Source organism: Mirounga angustirostris, unplaced genomic scaffold (assembly GCF_029215605.1).
Source record: "Mirounga angustirostris isolate CCGP_5_RB_7025 unplaced genomic scaffold, mMirAng1.0.hap1 SCAF_4, whole genome shotgun sequence".
NCBI classification, from domain to species: Eukaryota; Metazoa; Chordata; class Mammalia; order Carnivora; family Phocidae; genus Mirounga; species Mirounga angustirostris.
The window spans coordinates 160,002,931-160,027,173 of NW_026991712.1; the positions used below are offsets into that span (position 1 = coordinate 160,002,931).

At 41.1% G+C, this 24,243-nt stretch overlaps 1 protein-coding gene across 20 annotated transcripts in view; it reads right to left on the minus strand.

The window, feature by feature from the left end:
• MACF1 (microtubule actin crosslinking factor 1) overlaps positions 1-24,243 on the minus strand; it is a 339,058-nt gene that overhangs the window by 110,384 nt on the left and 204,431 nt on the right. For 17 of the 20 annotated variants that reach the window (XM_054512970.2, XM_054512973.2, XM_054512967.2 and 14 more), the window contains 11 exons: positions 24,127-24,234; positions 23,803-23,901; positions 21,642-21,794; positions 21,249-21,337; positions 17,416-17,551; positions 8,497-13,923; positions 7,567-7,716; positions 5,452-5,667; positions 5,218-5,367; positions 3,050-3,283; positions 643-792 (listed from right to left, as the gene is read on the minus strand). In XM_054512970.2, the coding sequence (XP_054368945.2) occupies positions 643-792; positions 3,050-3,283; positions 5,218-5,367; positions 5,452-5,667; positions 7,567-7,716; positions 8,497-13,923; positions 17,416-17,551; positions 21,249-21,337; positions 21,642-21,794; positions 23,803-23,901; positions 24,127-24,234 (6,912 nt within the window). The remainder of the gene's footprint in view (positions 1-642; positions 793-3,049; positions 3,284-5,217; positions 5,368-5,451; positions 5,668-7,566; positions 7,717-8,496; positions 13,924-17,415; positions 17,552-21,248; positions 21,338-21,641; positions 21,795-23,802; positions 23,902-24,126; positions 24,235-24,243) is intronic. The other 3 variants (XM_054512972.2, XM_054512971.2, XM_054512969.2) reach the window with 1 other exon arrangement.

Here is a 24,243-nt window from a genome sequence, read left to right on the forward strand (position 1 = left end):
CCGAAGGCAGACGCTTAACTGACTGAGCCACCCAAGGCGTCCCCCCCGACCTTTTTTTTTTTTAAAGTAATCTCTATACCCACCATGGGGCTGGAACTCACAACTCCAAGATCAAGAGTCAGATGCTGTACTGACTGAGCCAACCAGGCATCCACCACTCCTTATCCTTAATGCACCTACAAGGCCCAGCATGGTATGGGTCCCACCTCATCGTTCACTAACCTTCCTTTTGTTCTTTGCAGTCCAACTAAACCAGCTTTCTTTCATTTCTTGAATATGTTGTATTTGATCCCATCCCCACCTCAAGACAGATGCTCAGATGCTCGGGCCTCTGCCTGGCATATTCTCCTCCTCCCTCTGCCCCTTCATGTGTTAACCCCTACATGCTCTTCACTTTCAGTTTAAGTGACACTTCTTCAATATTTTCTAACATCCTAGACAGGATTGGGTCTGACTGTTAAACATACAAAGCATAAGAATTAAAGATTCTTGATGTATTCTCCTGACCACTAGACTTTACGCTTCATGAGAACAGGGATGTTTACTGTTATGTTGCCAGCATGAAGCACTGTGCCTGGCACACAGGAAGCCTTTATAAAGATATGCTGAAGGAATGAGAAAAGCGAATTAACTCATACTGACCTTCAAGTCACTCTGGTTCTTCTGCAAAGCAGAGAGATCCTGCTGGGTGGCTCTACCTTGGTGACCTGCCAATGCGCTTTCTGCCTGTCCTAGCCAGTTGCAAAGATCCTCCAGTTTCTGGTGACAGGTATTTTGTTGTTTCTGCAGGGTCTAATTGAAATGCAAAGGGGCCAAGAGATGATAAAAAATTCTCATCTTACAAATACAAGATAACTCCCTGAAATGTAAAACAGAAAGGTTATATCTTAAGGATGGAAGAGTTGGTGAGAGACTAGAACAGGAAAAGGCACAGAAGTCATATTCAGAAAGCTCCCTGCATTTGGACAGTCTGTTGACCTGGGTCAATAGTTTGGATTATATTCAGGGATAATTTCAGGTGAAAATGCTCCCAGGTTTTGACTGGGAGTTCCACTGCCAGACTGCTGTTATTAGCCCTGGAAATGGAGAACAGAGAGCGCAGATGCTTCAAATCCATAAATGGTAATGGTGATAATAAATAAATTAGTGGTTATGATCAATTCCTCCACCAGAACTAGAGGATATGCTACATACTAAGTTAAAATACAGAAAATTAGAAGGACTGGATTAGGAAGGGAAAAAAAAAATCAAGAATCTGGATAATTCATAAGCTAATCGAGCTTCTTAATAATTGAGCTGACTTTATAAATCAAACGTCTCACAAATGCAGATCCCATTAAATGGAATGATTCCATGCCAGGCATTAGGGGCCTCGCTATTTTGAGAAGGAAACTGTCCAAGAATAGCAACTGGCTCAGTCCTTCAGGTGTCCACAAGTGATATCAAAGACAAAAGCCAGGCCCACGGGAGGGAGGGAATATGTTTCTGTGCCTGATCCTTTCTCCAAATCTCATCTCGGCTGCATGACACTGAAGCACCTAATTGAGCCATTGAGCATGATGTGTTCTCCTGACCATCCTTCTAGAACCATTGTCCACCAGTTTCTACCTTCTGATGGTGTTTTAGTCACCTGCACTTACAAACAGGTGCCCACACTGGCCCTCTCTCCCCCTCTTTAGGACAAATAGAAGGGCTCTGGAAGAGAACTCCTAAGAGCTCTTCAGCTGTAAAACGGGATCTTCATGGGTTAGGATGGGTGCAGACTGAATCTGAAAAAAGCAAAGCAAACAAGTTAACACACAGACATACACATGCATTCAGGGCAAATATAGAGAGAAGCAGAGCATTTCTGACAATAACAAGGTTAATAAACATTGTGGAATTAATTATGTGCTCAGAGAGAATGTTCACATGCAGTTCTACCACCTGCTGCAGCTCAGGGGCCTACCCTGGATCCGGGCTGTGTCTTAAAGTGGCTCAGACCAATGCTATTTCATTAATTATCCACAGACTACACCATGCTATATACATTCCCAAGTGAGGATATTGCAAATTTTCACGTTTGGAAAGTAACCTAAAGGGTTGAATCAGTATTTTGTTTCAATTTCAATACAGGTGGAACAACAAGCAGTAATGGGGGGACATACGGAATTGACTAACTTAATTTCCACTGAGCCTAACTCAAAAAAGCTCCATTCAACTTTGCACAATATTTAATAAAGGTGACCCTGAGACAGATTGCTGGTGATAATGACATTCTAATATCATCTTGTTGAGCTCCAACTTACTATTCCAACAGCAAAAATGCCTAAGCACCATTCTTGGTATTCTTAGGTTACGATGTTACTACCAATGCAGTTATGTTGAGTTTTGCAAGAAGAGGGTTGTGACAGACGGTGGGGTAGGATGGTTTCTTTTCAAAATGTTAACACCCGGTTCTAGACCCTGTTTTCCATAATTGAATGAGCACTTGGCATCACAGTGTGAAGAAAGGTGCTAGAAACTAATCATGATTTAAAAAGTGCTAAAAAATTAATACGATTCTAATAAAAATTTCGTTGTTGGCTGTTTGAAGGCGGTCAAGTAATATTACTGTTAATCATGTGAAAAGCTTCAGAATAAAAGTCATTTCAGAACCATTCTTCTCAAGAGCTCAGAGTACCTAACTGTTCCTAATGGCCCACAAAAAAATGCTGAGGAAGAGAGGAGGAGAAATAAGGGCGAGGGATGTAGCTTTTGTTTGGAAGTCAGACACGATGAGACACAGTGAGGGTCGAGTCTTACTAAAAGGAAAATACTTGCACATACATACACACGTAAACACACACATTCTCTCACACGCACACATAAAACCAAAAACATGGCAAGAAATACAGCCAGAATAGCTGCCTCCTAGACCAGAACCAAACTGGTCTAGAGGACATGAAATTTCAAAAACTGGTCAACGCAGGCTCCAGGAATCATGACAGATGGAGTCTGGCCAGAAATCTCAAGGATAGAGAGGATACCCCAAAAGACAAAGTGAGCCCAGCCGCTGGTTCAGTCTGACCTTGACCTGGGCTGCCTGCTCCATTTGTTGAAAATGGCCCTGCAAGGCATCCATCTGAGCTGCGGTCTGCTCCACAAGGTCCTGGAAGGACCTCTGCAGTTCATTCAGAAGCCTCAGCATCTGCCGGTTCTGCTGAGGGGATAGGTCCTGCGCGTGCTCCGAGATAAAGAACTGAATATCAAAAGCAAGAGCATCCAGCTGAGATTTCCTTTCAGCCATAGGCGGCTTCAAATCCTAAATAAGGAAGTGAAAAAAAGTAAAACTTTTGGTTCTCTATCAAAGCAGAAGCTGTTGGTTTTAATCAAAGAGTCAACATAAATAAAGGGGGGTTAATTTGCTGTATTTTTATCATTGATACTGATCATTTCTAGGGCCAAACCAGCACAGGAAATCTCACTTCTGGTCTCTCTAAACTCCTCATATATTACAATTAGGTTTTCTTTACTGGACCCTGATCTCCAAATGCAGTGAATTTTTAATGATTTATGTTAATAGAATTATACTACTGCTAATCCCAGGGTATCTATAAAAAAATTTTTTTTAACGTTTGGAAAATATATCATGAATTTCTGGTCTGAGATAGATGGGCCTAATTGTATAGTCTTAGATCAAATATCTATTTGTATTTGTCCAGCAGTGAGTTACTGGAAGGCCAGAAGTGGGGAAGTACTCAATTTATTTGCAGTTCACTAATACATGATTTTTAGAGTAAATAATGTTGCTTACACATTTTAAGGGTGTAAAAGATTACAGTCAGACTTTCTTATATAACAGTTACATATATATACCTACCTAACACTAGAATTTATCTGCTTTAAGACAATTAAAAGCATGCATTTTTTCCACAAACATTTAGTGGTCATCAGCTATTTAACACTGGATGCAATAAAAACAAGATAATCTAGATCCCTATTGCTCTGAAACTGAGGGTAGTCAGCAATCCTGCAGAGCAGAGAGAAGGGGCTTCTTGCATATTTATCATCAAGCTAAGTGTCTTTCTTCATCTGTGATGAATGGATTTGGGAAACTGTCATTAGGAAAACAAGACTTGGACTGTGGCTGTCTTCCCATTAGGGCATTCATTTAAGTTATAACTAGGGAGGAAACCACGCATAAGGTGCTCTGCGTTTTTATATCATATACTATGTCACAGGAATTTTATTCACTCTTGCTTTTATTTAATACTCTCAAGTCTGCAACTCACTCGCCTAATGATAGATTTGGAGGAAAAGGCATGAATGAAGATGGCAGGTCAACTCTTGCAAGACAAAAAGGGATGGGTTGCATCCAAGAAGCCTAACCATGGACAAATCATGTCTGCTTCTTTTAAGACCGGGGAAAAAGGAGAGAACAGAAGGAGAGGGCATCTTTAGTTGTGCTCTGACTTTAGAAAGAATGTAAGGAGTGTGCTATCTATAGCAGAGGGTGGATAAACCAGTGGGAGTAATATCTGGTATTATATTAAGTGTAACCAAAACAAAGAACAATGTTGGCAGCGAAGAAATACCTCAGCTCATGAGTATCTCAGGGTTTACTTTTCTCTCACTAACTTATAAAAACAATCCATTAATTTAAAGCTTAAGAAGAAAAGCATCTCTCTAGGTCAGCGGTTGGCAATCAAATCTGCCTGCCATCTATTTCTGTAAATAAAGTTTTATTGTAATACACCCATGAACATTCATTTATGTACTGTCTATAGCTGCTTTCATGTTTCAACAGCAAAGGTGAATGGCTGCTCCAGAAATGGTCCATTTGTGTATGACCTGCAAAGCCTAAAATATTTACTATCTGGGTCTTTACAGAAAAAGTCTGCCAAGCCATGCTCTCAATCATGGATCAACAAGTCCCCTGAAATCGGTGTGTGTAAAATTAGAAACAAAGGACGGATACTAGATGCTCGGTTATAAAGACAAGATGAAGTTGATAATAATAGGCCATTCTGTAGACTCTTTCTCAGAGAATAGCTGAAAGGAGAAATAAGCATAATCACCGAAGCTCTAAGGGTATGATAACCTAAAAAACTAAACAGAGCAGACTTTATTTCTAAAATGGAAAATCAGGTTTCCCAAGAAAGAGAAGTACAGGTTCTGGTTTGCCTTGCAGGAAAATAAAATTGATGTAACTCCAAGGACAATGAAAACGGACTTGAGAATGGGTGGAGAGCCTACCTCATATTGCTGGAGGCAGTGTTTCAGGCTGTCAGTGTTTGTTTCCTCACTATATTCCTCGCTGTTCAGAAGAAGATTGGTACTGCCAACCCAGGCTCTCAGATCTTGAAGACTGCCTTCTAGCTGTTCGTGCTGACTTAACACTCTAGTCTAAGAAACAAATGGCAAATTAGATGATGGAAATCTTCAAGCCTGCCCAGACTTTGTGAGCCTTTGTGAATAAAAAGAAGCAACCTTTTTTACTTCCACAGCACTCTGGAGGTGGAGGAATCTGGAACTCCAGGTATCACTCACAGAGCTGAGGGACTTTTGAAGATTCTTGGCATCTTTCTCTAGAGCCTTCAACAGTTGAGCAGGGACTTCTTGAGGCTGGCTGATGATAATCTGATTGACACATTCTAATTCCTGATTCACCAAGGTGGACAGATCCTTTAGCTCCCTGTCTAATACCTGGGGGGATAAAGTGGAGTTACCTCCAAAATCAAGACTAGAACTCTTGCTATAATCAGCTGTGAACACAGTTTTCTGTCACCTCATGCCAACACCTGCTTTACAGCTTATGAAATGTTTTTATGTATGTTCATTTGTTTGTTTGGTTCTCACAATCACTAATTCTCAAGGTAGGCAGAAGAGATATTATTATTATACCAGATTTACAGAAGCAATGCCTCAGCATTTGAAGATGTTGTTCTATTCTATTCTATTCCATTCTATTTTATTTTTGTCTAAAGTCACCCACCTCAGCAATGGAGCCAGGACTTGGATTCAGGTTTCCTGACTCAGTGTAGTGCACTATCCAATACAACTTGCTATCCCTTTGAGAGTGTCATTATGCCTTATATAATGTGACACAAAATAAGTCAAACAAAAGAACGACACTTCCTGGGCTCCTGGGTGGCTCAGTCGGTTAAACATCTGACTTCGGCTCAGGTCATGATCTCACGGTCTCGGGACTGAGCCCACGTCAGGCTCCACACTCACTGGGGAGTCTGCTTCTTCCTCTCCCTCTGCCTCCCCCTGCTCATGCACGTGCTCTCTCTCAAATAAATAAAATCTTAAAAAAAAAAATAATAAAAAACTCTTCCACTCCAAAATCCAATGAGGCAAAAGGAGAAGATAGAAAAATATCCCAACCCAGCCTTCCTAACTCAGCGTCTACAATATTCTGATCCTCAGCAAAGGAGCCAGAAATAAGCTATGGGAAAGTTGGCAGTTTTGGACATCATCCTCACCTGCCCTTCAGATGCCCTCCCAAGGCCATACTCCGCATATTGAGAGAACTGCTTAACCTCTACAGTCTGTCCTCATTGTGACTCCAATCCTGTGACAAGTCTTTTTTTTTTTTTTTTTTTTTTTAAAGATTTTTTATTTATTTATTTGAGACAGAGAGAATGAGAGACAGAGAGCACGAGAGGGAGGAGGGTCAGAGGGAGAAGCAGACTCCCTGCCGAGCAGGGAGCCCGATGCGGGACTCGATCCCGGGACTCCAGGATCATGACCTGAGCTGAAGGCAGTCGCTTAACCAACTGAGCCACCCAGGCGCCCGCAATCCTGTGACAAGTCTTAACCTCGGTTGAGGGAAAGCGCTCCTCTTCCTCCTTCTCAAGCTGTCTAATTTTATGTGCTCAGGAACTCATGTCATCCATTATCATTTCTTCTCTCTCCTAACTTCAAGTTCTCCTTTTCTATTGGTTCCTCCTAGTCGGCCCCAAAATCCAATCAGAACATTCTTTTTTCAGTGCATCTCCTCCAGCTAGTGTCCTACACCTCTCTCCTCGCCTGCACCACCAAGCTTCTGGAAAGAATGATTTACATTAATTGCTCCCACCTTCCAACCTCCCATTTGTTCTCACTGGAACCTCGTTGATATCCTACAGCTCCACTGAAACTATTCTTATTAAGGTTACCAGTGACTCTGGGCACTAAATGCCCCTTCTAGTCCTCACTCAGTCTCCCTACTGTATTTACTCCTGCTACAACTCCTCCCTTGAGTCTCTTCTGCTTTGTCTTTTGTGAGACCAGTGTTTCCTGATGTTCTTCAGAGATCTCCAATTTTTTAATCTATTGTTTTTTGGGGGGGGGTCCTTTAAATGGTGGTGTTTTCTTTTCCTTTATTTTTTTAAATAAATAAATATATATTTTTTCTTTTTTTCAGTAGGCTCCATGCCCAGCATGGAGCCCAATACAGGGCTTGAACTCACAACCCTGAGTTCAAGATCTGAACCGAGATCAAGAGTAAGATTGCTTAACTAACTAAGCCACCCAGGCACCCCTGAACATGTTTTTCTTCTTGAATACTCTCTATTCCCTCCAAGCTGGTGGGCCTGCAGGAAGTCTCTGGGAACCTACCTTGGCCTGACACAGCAAGTCCTGTAGCTCTGCCAGGTTTAGGTCCAGAGGTTTAATCTGTTTGGTCCTCATTTCAATGTCACGTAATAGAGAGAGATAGGATACCAGCTTCTCATCATGTTCTAGACAGAGTTGTCGGTTAAATACATTCTGTGGAGCCAAAAAGAAAACTCATTCAGATCGAACATTCACCTTTAAGTCTGCTTTTAAAAGCAGGCTGTCTCACTGAGACAAACAAATTTTTACTACACATAGGGTGAGCTAGTTCACATAGATGAACTAAAACATGGCATGTGCTTATGTTGCCTCAAATCAATAGACAAAAAAAGTGATTTTATTAACTTCCTCAGGGAAGAGAGGCTCATAATTACCAATCCATAAGCATCATTTTAGCAAAACTTCCAAAAGCTATTCCAACTATAGGTACCATCACCCCGGTATTTCATATTAGCTCCAGTGTTAGTTTCTTTTTTTTTCCTTTTTTTTTTTTTTTTAAGATTTTATTTATTTATTTGACAGAGAGAGAGAGAGAGAGAGAGAGCAGGAACACAAGCAGGGGGAGTGGGAGAGGGAGAAGCAGGCTTCCTGCCGAGCAGGGAGCCCGATGTGGGACTCGATCCCAGGACCCTGGGATCATGACCTGAGCCGAAGGCAGACGCTTTATGACTGAGCCACCCAGGCGCCCCCAGTGTTAGTTTCTAACTTAAAACCCTTGCAAATTTCAGAAAGACATTCTGCCTAATTTCCTAACAACTGTGTAACAAACAGATGATGGTAAACTAAATTATACCTTAGAGAATCATCTAGTCCCCTGAAACTGTAGGTATGCACACAATTGTACATACGTAAATTCAGTATCCAGTCAGGAGTTTTAGCATTAAACTAGTTACATCTAAAATGTACATACAGACACACCACGGGGAAACTTACTTTAGTTGTTCTGGAGGGCTCTGGGTTTACACCTTCATTTCCCCTTCCCCCAGCTGTAGTCATGAAGGGAATCTGTTCACCACCAGGACTTTCTCTGAGCTTTTCCTGTGGTGTCTTCTCATCCATCTTTATTGTAGGGTATTTGAGCGGCATTGGCTTTTCTTCACTGGTCTCTGGAATAGGGGGACTAATGGTGGCATCCTGTTGTTCTGCCCTCTCTTTTTGAGACCCATCTTTGAACAGTTTCTCCGGAAGAAGGGATGCTAAGACTCTGGGAACATCCTGAGTCACCATGCCCTTAGAAGATGCTGCTTCTACATCTGTAACTATAGGGTTTGACATTTCTAGAAATGTGTCTCCAGTCATTTCCTGAGTTGTTATTTTAGATGTGAGAATTCCACAAATTTCACTATCACTTCTGCTGTCCTGATGATGAAAGTCCTTTCTGTCTGAGAATTCCAGATAACTGACTTCTTCTGGGTCTACTGTAGAAACTGTAGTTTCTTCTAACTTAAGAATTCTTGTTGAGTCAAAAGGTATTTCCTGGTATGATCTTTCTTTATATTCATTAGATGAGCAAATCAGATCTTTGGTTTCTTTGGTCTTAAAAGTAACACAGGAATCTTGACAAGAGTTGGTCTCTGGTCTGATGGTTCCTTGGAAAGGTTTGTTTGATTCAGAAATTTGGGACCTGCCTGCAACTTGGGCCTTTCCAACTGATTCCTGGTAGTATAATCCTTCAGGTCTTGGGGCTGTAGAAAAGAATGGTTCACTCTGGGCCCCACCAGTAATTTGAGATAAATTTTCTTCCGGTTTTAAAGTTGAGAGGCTCAAAGTTTTTACTTCTCCTTCATGGACCTGATTAGGTTTGAAGAATGTTAAAACATCCTGATTTACAGAAATTCCTCTGGGTATCACTGGAGAAGAGTTTTCAGCTTTACAAATAAATCCCAATTCTTTACCAGCTTCTTCTCCCTTTTCATTTATGCTTATTTCCACAGGTGGAATCTCTACATTGGATCCCTGGTCAGCTCCAATGGTGGTTTCTTGATTCAACTTTTCTTCAGAAAGAACTGGTTTGCATGTTTTGCCACTTTCTTCTATAATCACCTCCCTCTTCTCCCTCTTCCTTTTCTCCCTGGTATTCATTGGTTTCTGCATAACCTGCTCACTCAGCAATTTGACTGAAGTTTCATAATCTGATTCTTGCACTTCTGAAATAATTCTTCCTTGGCTTTCTCTTATTTCTTTAGGATCTGGACCTGATATAGACTGTTTCATATGAGAAGTAATTTCCATTTGTGCCTCTATGTTTTCCTGCTCTTCGTTTGTGTTTTTTCCCAAGTCATCCCTAGCCGCTTCTTTGAGTTTAAAATCATGACTTTCTGGGTGAGGGAGTATCACTGAACCTTGGCCCAACGATGTATCTTTATGATCACCAGGAATGCTGATACTGACAGATTCTTCAGCATCTGGAGAAGTTCTCCTTTTATCTTGATCCTTGTATTCCAATTCTTTTAATGAAATTTCCCTGCTCTTTTTGGCCTGCCCCCCGTCAGAAACTCTTGTTTTAACCTTTCCTTGTGCAGACTGACTTCCAATCTCAAATAATTTCTCACTTGCTCCTTTATCATAACTCATTCCAGCTGTCCGATTGCAAGCAACTAACATTTCCTTTCTTAGAAATTCCTTCTCTATTTCACATACTTCAATCCCATCTTGCTTTTCAATCTGAGCCCCATGATCGCAGGACTCTAAAGTATCTACCTGGATCATAGTTGCCAGTTCAGGGCTGATAAATCCTTTCTCAACAGCTTCCTTTAGAGTCACTCTCTGATCATTAAATATGTCAACAATTCCTCCATTTAATACCTGATGAGTTGCAATAATTCTTACCATGTTTTCATCTACTAATTTCTGTTCCAAAGCTGATGCCAATGTCAGTCTTTTCCCCGTGGCAGTATCTATGATTCCCCTGGTATTTGCCTGAGCTTCCAGAACCTTCAGTGTAGATATAAAGTCCACTTTTCTAAGCTGAGCTGCTTGGGATAATGTAAGCACTTTGTCACTTGTTGCATCTTTAATGTCTGAGAAGGGAATTACTTCTAGATATCTCTGTCCAGATTCAATATCAATCTTACATTTCTTTACTAATTCTGAATAAGGAACAATTCTGTAACTTTCAGGATCTATAATCCCATGCATCATTCCTGAAGACAATATTGCTTTATTAGTAGTTAACAGTCCTTCTTTTTCAGCTTCTGCCAAGGTCAATCTCTGGCCAGAAATGAGATCCACAAAGCTTCCAGTCAAAGCCTGTATTTCTTGGATTTCTCTTTTCAAGTCTGGGGTAACAAGATCTAATTTTATGGCTTCAGGAAGGGAAACAGTGTCCTTGGTTTCAGGGTGAAAAAACTGACAGAGGCTTAAGTTCTCAACCTTTTTGAGTTGCTTGGCTAAATCTTCATCAATGATGCCATGTTCAAAGGCATTATCAACAGAAAGTCTCATTCCAGATATATGGTGAATGATACCTCCATCTACCACCTGCTTAGTCAACAACCGAACAGCCTCCTCTCTCTCCAGAAGTCCTCTGTCAATGGACTGCATGATTGTTAAAGGAGCTCTGCTATCAGGGTCCATAATTCCAGTTGTTTCCATTTGTAAGCTAATAAATCTCTCCCTAACTGTTTTCTCAGCATCTCTGCCTTTGGAGGCTTTCTCCAGATTTATAAGTTCTGTCTGGTCAGCACTGTCTACCAAGCCAAGATTTGAGGCCAGAGTTACCGAAACCTTTTTGCCTCGTTTCAGGTCAACAATTCCACCAGTCACCACCTGCCCCTCTAAAATTCTGGAGGCTGTTTGTGTGTCAAGAAGTCCAACTGTAACTGCTTCCTTCACAGAGCAGAGTGTGTGGGTACGGGGGTCCAAGACGCCACTTATGGCTTTGTCTGCCATGAGGACATTATGTAATAATTTCTCATCCATCAGACCTTCATCAATGACCTCTTCAGTGGTCAAAGACTCGCAGGTCTGAGAGTCAAAGAAGCCCCGGAACATGTTCAGTTTTCCCATAAGTTTCACAGCAGTGTGACTGGGCACAATACCTCGGGCTATTGCTTCATTTAGTAAGAGCTTCTGACCTGTTTGCTCGTGAATGATACCACCATCTAGTAATTGTGCAGATAATGTATTTAAGGTAGCTTCTTGGAGCAATTCTGAAGGATGACTGTATGACAGGGAGGTTTCATGACCACTGTCTTCCACATCTGTCTTTCCTAAAGTCATCACACTACCGCCTACAGTGTCGTGTCCTTCTGGATTTTGTTTATGGTCATCCCTATCCGAAAATGTTTTATTTAAGCTTTTCTTTTTGTCTAGAGTATGAATATTCATGTCATTTTCAGACCTTAGTTCTGATTCTAAATCTAGAGTATTCTTTACCTGAAATTGTGACCTTTTGCTTTGGGGTTTTATGAGTGGCCCTCCAGTTTCAGGTGTGTTTGCTCGTGCTGTCTGACACAGAAAAGAAGTCTTTCCGGGAGTCTGCCATTCTTCCCTCAGTGTCTCGACAGGAAAAGGATCTTTGCTTGCCACCAAGGTCACATCTTCAGCTTCCTCGGTGGGTACCGTAAGGAGAAATCCCCTGCTAACATTTTCTCTGGTGGACATTCCTGTTAGTTCTTCCTTTTTGGTGCCTAGCAATTGCCCTTTTAACTCTGATTTGCCTGTATCTGGGACCATCAAAGTATCAACATTTGGATCTCTCACTTTTTGTTCCCCCACAAACAGGTCTCTCTCAGGGTTCTCCATAGTGGAAGCTTCAATTTCTACAGTGGTCCTTTTGCCTTTTGCTTCAGTGCAATCTGCCTGATTAGGATATTCTTCACTCTGAAAAGAAAGCTGGAACTCACATGGCCTTACATTCAGCCCATCACAGAAAGTTTCTGTGGTTTTGACATTCACTGATTCTTGTAATTCCTCAGGAGTTTCTAGTCTCTGATGCCCAACTTCCAACACTTCTGGAGGGCTTGCTTGATATTCACCTCTTGCTGTCAGTGTCTCCATCAGCTCGTTGTCTAAAAGGAGCAGCCTCTGTCCATCTCGCACATTGATATAGCTGTGAGTCATCAGCTGAAACAACAGCTTCTCGCTAGGGCTTACTATGCCCTCAGTTCGGCTCTGGCTCCGTGGCAGACCTACTGCTCCAGGATTAATGTTTAATTTGCATCGTTCTGAAGAATCTGCCAATTGCATGTGGGGCATCACATCAGGTATGCAAATTGATTTTAAGTTATTGACAAGATCTTTATCCAACATACCATCTTCTACTGCTTTTTTCCAGGACCAAACCTCTGTGCTTGCTGGTAGAAACAGAGCTTTAATATGCTGTCGGCCACTAAGGATTTTATGAGCTAGTTCCGTAGACACAATACCTTGTTCCAGGGCATCTGTGATTGGGAGGATTTCTCCAGATTCAGGCCACAGCAAGCCCATGAATGACCAAAGAGACTCCAGAATCACAAGGGCAATCTTAGGAGCTACTAGATCATTGTTCACTGCTTCATCTATTGTCAGCCTATGTCCAGTGACGGTGTCTATGATGCCTCCTGTCTGAAGCTGCCTTATGAGAATAGCACAGGCCATATCTTGGTCAATTAAATTATGTCTTATAGCCTCTTCCACAGTAAGCCTATGTCCTGTTCTTGGATCCACTATGCCACCAGCAAAAAGCTGAGCTTCCAGCAGCCGGACAGTGACCTGTCTGTCTATTAGGCCTTCCTGAACTGCACGGAAAATGCTAACCTTCCGGCCTGACTTCAAGCTCACCATTCCCCCTGCCAGCTGCTTGACAGGCAGCAGTTTCAACCCTGAGTCCTGGTGGACAATACATCTCTGCATCAGATCCAGCAAACTGACTTTCTCAGCTGTGTTGGGGTCTATCAAATTCTTGGATGATTTCAGGTAAGACTCTAACAGTGAGTGAAGCCTTGCAGAAATGAGGCCTTGGTGAAAAGCCTCCTCTAGGTTGACGCAGCTTTTATTAGGGGGGAGACTGAAACCTCCAGTTGCCAGGTGAACTTCTAAGACTTTCAGTCCAACTCTCTCACTGATTATTTTCTTTTCAATTGCTTCCACCACCGAAAGAAGGCCTTTGCTCTCAGGAAGCCTGCTTATTAAGGACAGGGCATCCTGTAGCTCTTGGAACTGCTGGTACATCTGGGGATTAATGAGGTTTCTGGCTAGACCTTCCTCCAGAGTGAGCTTTTCACTGGTCTCAGGGGCAATGAGGCCAGACATGATAACCTGGGATTCCAGGAGCACAAGGCCTGTGTCTTGGTCAATGAGGCCCTTTTGCATGGCTTTGAAGATGGGAAATATCTCCACTGTGCCTAGGTCAATCACCCCAGCAACTGCTCTGCAACCCTAAAAAAAAATGAAAAAGAAAACTGAATCAGAAAAGCCCAGCTATTGAAATGATTCATTCAAAGAACTATAGTATATCAAATTCTGACCACAAGAAAAACCCAGCCTGGGATGAGCCCCAATGTGTAAGAAACACTCTAAAGCCTGGCAGCATTAATACTAAGAAAGAATTTGTCTAAACTGCAGAATGTTGAACATGGCCAGAAGTTCACAGATTACTTGACGGATGGTAGCATTAAGCATATCTTAGTGACAAGCTCTACAAAGTGGCAAGCAGTGAAAGCGAAAGGTCAACTATTTCTAAGACTAAATCACCACAAAGGTTCTTCTAGAAATATACCATTCCCCAGAAGTGAGAAGTCAACTCTACACAGCAACTTCTCAATGTAGCAACCCATGCGGAAGACTCTTGAAAGAGCACTTCCGTGCTAGTAAGTTCAGCAGGAACAGTTCACAGGATTAGAAGAAAGATTCAAGTAGGCCAGTAGCCACACAACAGGTATGCATCTCCAGAAACAGCCCAGTGTGTAGTACTCAAGCAGCTGTTTTACAGTTGGGGCAGTCATGGTCAGTGGCCACTGTTAGCGCCTCCCAGGGCAATGGCCCTGAGTTAAATCAGTCCCGGGAACTGGAAGTAGCAAGTTAAGGAAGGAACAGACTGGGGACCTTTACCTCCGGGACCACTAGCCACTTTTCTTCTGGTCCAGGCTATAACGGAGAGTACAAGCACCAGCTTACAGCTATCACTTGTGGGGCACTTAATACATGTACTGAGCGCCGATATTTAATCCTCACAACAATCCTACGAAAGCAATTATTTTAATCTTCAGTTTGCAGATGAGAAAATGAGGCACAGCGAGGTTATAACTCGTCCAAGGTCACAAAATAAGTGAGTTCCAGAATCAAATCAAGGTCTGACTCTAAATCTTATTATACTGCCTCCCCCATCAGATCCAGAAGAACATGAAGGATGGGTCAGTAGAGTTGCATCATACACAAGAGTTAGGTCCTAAGTCCAGGAAATAAGGCAAATCTTATACATTGCCAAAGTTACCCTTGCATAAAGACCTAAAAACAGCTCCTAGGAGAATTCCTATTTTGAAGCCTTTTATCACAAAATGATGGTATTCAGAAATTAACTCATTCAAGTGTTTTGCCACTTAAAACACTTTCATTACTCTCAAGTTCCTACCTCTTTTTGTTGACGTTCATTATTTTCTATAGATCATTTTGTCTGTCCCTCTTTGGTCAGTATTACTTTCTGATCCTTATATAACTCTTGAACTTATCCATGGGGCGTGTTGTTGTAGCAACTGCCCATCACTTCCCTGCCTCCTAAATAATGCATTTCATTCTGTCTCAGTGAGAGTCAGCTCTGTAAGAGCAGGTACTTTACCCATTCAGTGTCTAGGAACATTTGCTGAATTAATGAATAAATTGGTAAATAGTAAGGAAACATTTAAAATCCTTAAGCTGCTTGCCCCTAGATTTTAAAGACATACATCGAGGATTTCAAATTCAATTAGTTGCACACTTTAAGAGACAAAGAATGGAGGGCAAATGTGGGAACACATTGGTTCACATCCCTATCTCACTGTATTTGTTCAAATAACGGAGTAACAGAATTCTCCACACTACTTAAAATATTACGTGTTGTTCCCTATCCCCCTCCTGTGTTCTGACCTAGAAAGTAGTTCAACTTGTATAAAGCAAATATATGTTACGCGAGTCTACCAGCTGTCTACAGAGACTGAAGGGAAAATCACACTGCATAGGCCTCTGAGATACATGAATAATCCCTTTTACAAAATCCATGTCAAGATGGTTCAGAAGCAGACAAGACGACAGAGGAAAAGATTCCTTTGAAAACTTGTAATTTCTTCTCTGAGAGTCCTTGAGTCTCAAAGATGCTGATATTGAAGAAAGACCTGGAGTCTGGCCAGTTGCTAGACAAAGAGAAAAGACTACATGCTGTTCCTTCCAGTAGTCTCTTAATTGAAGGACAGGCAGGAAGCACTGAGCTGGGAAATAATCCAGAGAAATCCAGTTCAGTCCCACCAAACATGGGCATTCTGACCTAAACAAGCAGAGCAAGGCAGAGGGAGAGTAGGAAGGGAAACATAAAAGGCTTCTACTTACCAGAGTCGCAGCACGCCTTGGGCAGATAGAGAGAGAGCCTTACGGAGCAGCTCAGCCTCATCGCACACACAGTGTAAGCTTGGGGTTAGCGTCCAGCATGCGACTGTTTGTTTTTTTGCAAAAAAGAACCCCAAACAGGTCGTCCTCTTTTCCCTTTTGTGCATTTGTGCTTAAACTCCAAAGGGTTAGTGAAACTTGTAAGCAAGGATGTCAGTTAATCAGAACAATACTTCACATGAAACACACGAACAGTAACAGGGGACACATCATGCTCAATGTAGTGGTGCTTGGCAGCTTGGCTTTCTTTTTTCTCTCCCCCTTTTTAACCTTTCAAAATGAGAACTGGGTGTTCTCAGCAAGCAATTGTTAAAACTTTTCACATACTCCCTTTATGGTGAAGCAATAAGCCATTAAAAGTGGGCTACCTTACATGGAGAATGCTAAACCAGCACATTCTTTTTGGAAACCTACTCTCAAATAAATCATAGTTGGTTCTGTCTTGTGGTCTTTACAACTCTAGCTCCTGATGCATCAATTTCATATCCAAGGACCAGAGTCAAAGCATGTTTTGTCTGAATATCATTTTGAGCATCATCTAGACCAAATCTGATAGCCACATGACCTTAAATTTTGACCTGCCCCACATATGTTGGCCATTGCTTCACAACATAGGAAATAAGCAGGCAAACACACATATATATCCCAAAGACACATGTATATAATATGGTAAGTTTACATATACACACAGGTATCCAGGAAGAACTGAGGACAACCAGGAGAACTTGACAATTTTCATATGGTCCAGGAAGTGAACATGAGTGGGAATTGGTAAAGATGTCACATGATGGGATGACTATGGGTAAGGGGAACCAGCGTCTCAGTCAGTACAGCTAATCTACCAGTTGGCTTGGAAATGAACATTTCTCATTATTTAGTAGATATGAAAAAAAGTGTGGGGGAAGAGGACACGGCTTTTTCTTCCCAATATTCAGAACTTTTGGCTATCAATTTTTGAGTGGCAATGCCATGAAGGAGTACTCTTGCTGCCCTGTGATCAGATATAATACAGGATTTATGTTCTCCTCAATTGTGGTCTGCCACAAAATGCCAGGCAACAGAAATGGTGAACCAGGGTCTACAGGGTTGGCCATGAGTGCCTTCTAGTATTCTTGACTGACCAATACATCATGGAACCCCAGTAAAGAAACACAAGACAAATGGCTGCTATGGTGAGGTTAAAAATTAAGTCACATTGGTCATGGAAAGCTAGTGAACATGATTCTCAAACAGCAAAGCTGCTTTCATACCATTTGAAAGGTACTCTTCCCATTTGGAGAAAGAAACTAAAAGTACCTTTTGTTCTGTCTGCTGGGCCAACTGGCTCTGAAGTTGCTGAAGCTGGTTTGCTGAACCATCACAAAGGTCATGGTAAGCCTTATTAAGGGCATTCATCTGCTCAGATATTTGTTCGTTCTCTTTTTCTGAGAGCCTGGAAGATGGAACATTGAAGCTCTTTTAGAGAAAAACCTTTCTCCCAACTGTCCTCTATTGCTTCAAAATCATGACTTCTCCATCTTGGATGGTATTCTTCTTTGTCACGTTAACTATGGATCATCTGGTCACTCTTCCATATTCACTGAACACTTTGGCTTCTGGCTGATATTCCTGTCTATCTCAAATCAAGTCATGGTTCTTGGTGATGTCAATGTTCATGTCGCCAACTGTCTAACAGCCTATGCTCTAGTCCTGCAACCTTCTCAATGCAAACAGCTCTGATCCAAATGGCCTCTACTCCACTTGAACTGCACCCACACACAGCAAACTCTGATCCTGCCATCATCTAAAATTATTCTACCTCTGAACTTTTAAACTTCAAGAATCTACTGTCTCATAGTAACTTCTGATTATAACCCTATCTTTCCAGTTGTGTTTCCTTACTCTTATACTGCTTCTCTTTTCAAAATAAAATATTTTAAACAGACAAAAGAGAAAAATAAATGAACTCTCATTTACTCACTATCCAACTATCCAGCTTTACCAAATTTTGATACTGTACCAGATTTACTTTAGATCCTTTTCTTTTTTCTTTTTTTAAAATTTTATTTATTTGAGACAGAGAGAGAGTGAGACAGAGAGAGAGAGCATGAGCAGGGGGGAGGGAGGGGCAGAGGGAAAGAGAGAAGTAGGCTTCACAAGAAGTAATCTGATGTGAGGCTCAATCCCAGTACCCCGGGATCATGACCTGAGCCAAAGGCAGACGCCTAACCAATTGAGCCACCCAAGCACCCCTAGATGATTTTCTTTTTTTTAAAGATTTTTTGAGAGAGAGAGCGGGGAGGAGGGACAGAGGGAGAAGCAGAGTGAGAATCTCAAGCAGACTCCCTGCTAAGCATGGAGCCCGATGTAGGGCTCTATTTTACGACCCTGAGATTATGACCTGAGCCGAAACCAAGAGTTGGACCCTCAACTGACTGATCCACCCAAGTGCCCCAACTTTATTTTTTATTTTTTATTAACATATAACATATTATTTGTTTCAGGGATACAGGTCTGTGATTCATCTGTCTTATATAATACACAGCGCTCATTACAACACATACCCTCCCCAATGTCCATCACCCAGTTACCCCATCCCCCCACCCCCTCCTATCCAGTAGCCCTCAGTTTGTTTCCTAAGATTAAGAGTCTCTTATGGTTTGTCTCCCTCTCTGGTTTCATCTTGTTTCATTTTTTCCTCTCTTCCCCTATGATCCTCTGCCTTGTTTCTTAAATTCCACATATCAGTGAGATCATATGATAATTGTCTTTCTCTGACTTATTTCACTTAGCATGATACCCTCTAGTTCCATCCATGTCACTGCAAATGGCAAGATTTCAAATTTTTGATGGCTGCATAATATTCCATTGTGTGTGTGTGTGTGTACCACATCTTCTTTATCCATTCATCTGTTGATGGACATTTGGGCTCTTTCCATAGTTTGGCTATTGTGGACATTGCTGCTATAAACACTGGGGTGCAGGTGCCCCTTCGGATCACCACCTTTGTATCTTTGGCCAAGTGCCCTAACTTTAGAACCTTTCCATAGAAATAAGACATTACAGATATATTCCAAGTCCAATGTACATTTGTAACCAACCCCGTTCTTTTTTACTTTTCTCCCTAGAGGTAACCATGATCTTGAATCTGGTGAATTTTACAACTTTCTTATCTCATTCTATATTGTTCTTGAGAATGAATCCTATGATTCCTATTATAACTTCCCATCAGCTTACTGAGCTTTCCCAAGCCTTCCTAACTCCCCCATTTTTTCTTAATCTTAATCAATCCTCCCTAGGATCCTCTCTTTGGACTTCAGACTCCACAATCCATCATCTTAGTCAGGTCCCTCCTATTGTCCTTGAACTCTGTCCTTGCTAATCTGATGAAACTCCTGCCCCATATCAATCGAACCACAGGATTTCTCTGCTCCTGCCTGCAGGTGACGTATATCGTGTGTGTGTGTGTGTGTGTGTGTCGGGAGGGGGGTCCCCTGTGGAGGAGATCTTACTGGTTCCCAGCTTCTACTAGACCTCAGAGCTTCCTGACAACTCTCTTAGAGGCTCTAATCAATTCTAATTCCCTTGCCCTCAGCTCCCCTAACTCACAGCAAACAACATTTCTGCCTATTTCAAAGAGGAAATGCAGACCAATGGGCATGAATTCTCTCACCTTCTGGCTTCACTCCTGCCATATTTACCTCCGTCCACACCTTTCCTAATCTCCTTTTCCTCAAACCTTAGAGGAAAAGTTGTCTTGGTTCTGGTCTATGGTTGTACTTTCCACTCAATGATGAATTTTATCCTTTCCTGCATCTTCCAGGACCTCTCTCCTATTACTTCAGTTTATCTCTTTTTCCTTTTGGTCCTTGAGATTCAGTCCATAAACACAGCTAAGTCCCTCTGATCTTTTAAGAAAACAAGTCGTCTTCTTTTTTTTTTTTTTTAATTTAAGAGGATTCCACACCCAGCACAGAGCCCAATGAGGGGCTTGAACTCATGACCCTAAGATCAAGACCTGAGCTGAGATCAAGAATCAGAACAATTAACTGACGGAGCTACCCAGGTGCCCCAAAACAAACCTTTCTTGATAATATACTCTACTTTAATTATTTACTGTATTATTTCTGTCCTTTCCTACGGCCAGGCTTCTTGAAAGAGTAATCTATTTTTGCTATCACTACCTTCCTCACCTCATGTGCTCCCCACTCCCCATCATACTCAATCTGACATCCTAACCTAATTTTCACCAGTCACCAAAAACTTCCAATTTGCCAAATTTAATAGAAACTTCTCAGTCTCAATCTTGCTTGACTTCTGACTACTTTCTTCTTTTTAGAATTCTGTTCTCTCTTGGGTTCTAAGGTATCGCTCATAGTTTTCCCTGTACTTGTGTAAGGCTTCCTTTACAGGCTGAGGAGCACAGAGGAATCCTTGAACCCTTGGAAGCTAATCCACTTATGGTTTTTACTATGCTGATGACTCAGATCTATATCACTTTAGACTTCTCTCATTAATTCTAAATTTACATACACAGTTACCCATTGGACAACTTTAGGGAAACTATGTTAAGGCATAAATTAATGTATTAGGTACTTCTTAATACATTCTAAGTATTTCCACTCTGATGTCCTCTAGGTTCTTCACATTCATAATGTCTAAAACCAAAGCTGCCTTCTTCTCCCTCAATTCGTACCTGCTTTTATATTCCCTATCTTGGTTAGTGACATCACCATACACTCAGGGGCCTAAGCCAGAAACCTGGAGGTTATAGCTCACTATTTTCATTTGTCACCAAACACTGTAAGTTCATCATCCTTAGTATCTTTTGAACCTTTGCCCTTCTCCACCCTTATCATTTCTCACCTGTATCATCACAACAGCCTCCTTATTGGTCTCTCAGGCCTACACTCTGTCCCCATGAAAATCTATTATCCGTAAAACTGTTCTAGAAACCTTCATCAACAAAATCCAATCACGAATAAGACCCTTCCCCATAGCCGACAAGGTAAGATGCAAACTCTTCGGCATGAATTACAAGGCTCTTCATAATCTGGCTCTTGCAGCCCTGAACTCTCACCATGACCCTAAGTTTTAGTCAGGTAGATTCAGTCCCCTAGATGTGCCATAAACTCTCATTTAATACTCACTTATGACCATGCTTGGCCAAAAAGATCTGCGAAGTTTTAATGGCCTCAGAGACTTGTTTCCTCTTGGTTGTCAGCTCCTCTGCCACAACCTACGTGATAGAAACAGAGTATAGCTTCAGAACCCAAGAAATTAAAGAATCAAAATTATTTGAAATAACATGTTAAAAATCCTAGGGAAAAACTTAGCTTAGGTCAGATTATTATTACTAATGAACTATAGAAAGTTGATTAAGAAGGCAGAAGTACAAATAAGATGACTTCTTAAGTTTCTTTAAGTCCTGGGAGTTAAGATTTATTGAGATAATCATTCCTGGAGTGGTCTGTTTTATTCCCACCTACTGCGTTATTACATATGATTCTACCCAACAAGAGACAGATGGACCTTCTACTTACCTGCTGATCTAAAATAGCTTTTTCAATGTCTGTTGATTCTTTGGTCTGGGATGAGGTAGCTTTGCTTTGTGTGTTCCTTGCCAGGGTAGATACCCAGCCCAAAAGTTCTTTAACTTTCTCCACATGCTCCTGTTTTTCCTCTTCTACAACTTTCTAGAATAGGAATTAGAAAATCAGTATCTTGGTCAATGCCTTATTAAACTGGCTTGACTTCTGATTTCCTAAAATAAAGATATGAAAGTTATTTAAATCAATAGGAAGCTAAAATAACCCCAAGATAAATATAATTCACCCAGTTTAGAGCATTGTTCACAGGTACCTAACTGTATGATACCAGTAGCTAAATTCATCAGATCTAGGTTAGCACCTTTCTAAAAAAAAAAGAACTTTTTTTAATATATGAAGGATGTTCAGTAATTATTTACTGATTTTTATTTATTTTTTTATTTACTGATTTTTAAAAACCCTTTATGTATACCATCGTATTTTCATGATTCTTAGATGTACAGGTAAAGAGAGTGAAATCTACAGAGACTAAGTGAGGTAGCTGTTGACATAAAGTTTTTTGCTAATTCACACAGACAAAAATTGGTGTGAGTTAATGTTTCCAACAGCATTTCTTTTATAGAAGTAGGTGAACTTGCAGAAACTTTTTTGAAAAGACAGAAATTTTTTAGAATTACAAAAAGACTATATACTCATTACAACAAATTCAAATAATCTGAAATGCGTAATGTATGTCCCTTTAATCTTATTTCCCCAGAAATTTGGTGTACTGCTCATCTTTGAACAGTGGGGTTTGAACTGCTCAGCTCCACTCACACATGAGTTTTTTTCAAGAAATACAGTACAGCACTGTGAATGCATTTTTTCTTCCTCATAGTATTCTTTTTTTTTTAATTTTTTTTTTTTTTTTAAGATTTTTATTTATTTATTTGAGACAGAGAGAATGAGAGAGACAGAGAGCACATGAGAGGGGGGAGGGTCAGAGGGAGAAGCAGGCTCTCTGCCGAGCAAGGAGCCCGATGCGGGACTCGATCCTGGGACTCCAGGATCATGACCTGAGCCGAAGGCAGTCGCTTAACCAACTGAGCCACCCAGGCGCCCTCCTCATGGTATTCTTAACACCTTCTTTTCTCTAGCTTATTTTATTATAAGAACACAATATATAATAAATCTATTTCATTGTTTTTAACAGTTTCATAGCATTCCATTGTATGGAATTTGTATGTTTTCATTATTTCTCTTTAATAAATTATGTTTTATTAAGGATCTTTGCTCATGTTTCCTTTCTTCACACTTACAATATTTCTATAATGAAGATACTTGAAGGTGGGATTGTTGGACATAATAGAATTAATCCCCATTATTCATGAATTCCATTTTTGTGAATTTGTCTGCTCACTAGAATTTATTTATAAGCCCCAAATCAATACTGGTGGCATTTTCGCAGTCATTCCCAGATATGCCCGATGTTCCCAGCTGAGGTAGAACAAGGGGACACTCTACCTTCTTGTTTCAGCTCTTAACAAGTGTCCCTTTTTTAAAAATTATTTGTTATGTTGATCACCATACATTACATCATTAGTTTTTGATGTAGTGTTCCATGATTCATTGTTTACGTGTAACACTCAGTGCTCCATGCAGAACGTGCCCTCCTTAATACCCATCACCAGGCCAACCCCCCCCCCCCAGCAAGTGTCCTTTTCACAGTCTATTTAGTGCCATGTTTTTCACAATTTTCTTTGGTGATTTCACTGTTTAAAATAGACCTAACCATAGTTTTGAAGTGCTGTCTTATGTTCCTAAGCATAAGAAGGCTGTGACGTGCCTTACAGAGAAAATGTATGTCAAATTAACTTCATTCAGGTGTGAGTTAGAGTGCTCTTGGCCTGAATCAACAGAGTATATTAAATATAAAAAGATTATGTGTTATTTGTTGACAGAAATGTGTGATCAGAGGCTTACAGGAACCTAGCCCTGTATTTCCCCCTAAGTGCAAGAGCCCAGCATTCCCTAGCGCAGCGTGCAGAGCAGCGTCACAGAACACAACTACCGTGACTAAGGAGAAGGGGCTGTATGTGCGCTTTAAATTTTGACAGATGAGACCCGGGATTTTTAATTCTATTTTCAAAATAATTTAGGACCCAGCTGTCCTCACCTCCTCCTCCTCCAGTCGCCGGAGTGCATCACTGATATATTTTACATGCTGGGTGGTTAAGGTCACCAGCGCTGTGTAGCGAGTTCTTAAGTCCATGAACTATGGTTCAAAAAAACAAACAAACAAAAAACAACAGTAACAAAAAAACAATTTAGATAAATTAGCTGCCAGAAAAGTATATTTAAATAGTTGAAAATAAGAGGAAGTTTTCATGAAATCACATGCTCCACAGAAAGGTGAGCCCTAAATCAAACTGTCAGGGCCCCGACAAACAAATCTTTCTTTAAGGGAAGAGAGTGGCGTGACCTTTCCCCGCCCTTTCACCTCTTGCGTGATGGCATCTGAGGAGGAAAGCATCCGACGGCGCTTGCCAGGGGATTTCTGCTGTGATTCCACAAAGGCCTTGTACGTCATCAGTTGCAATTCATAGTCCTGGGGGAG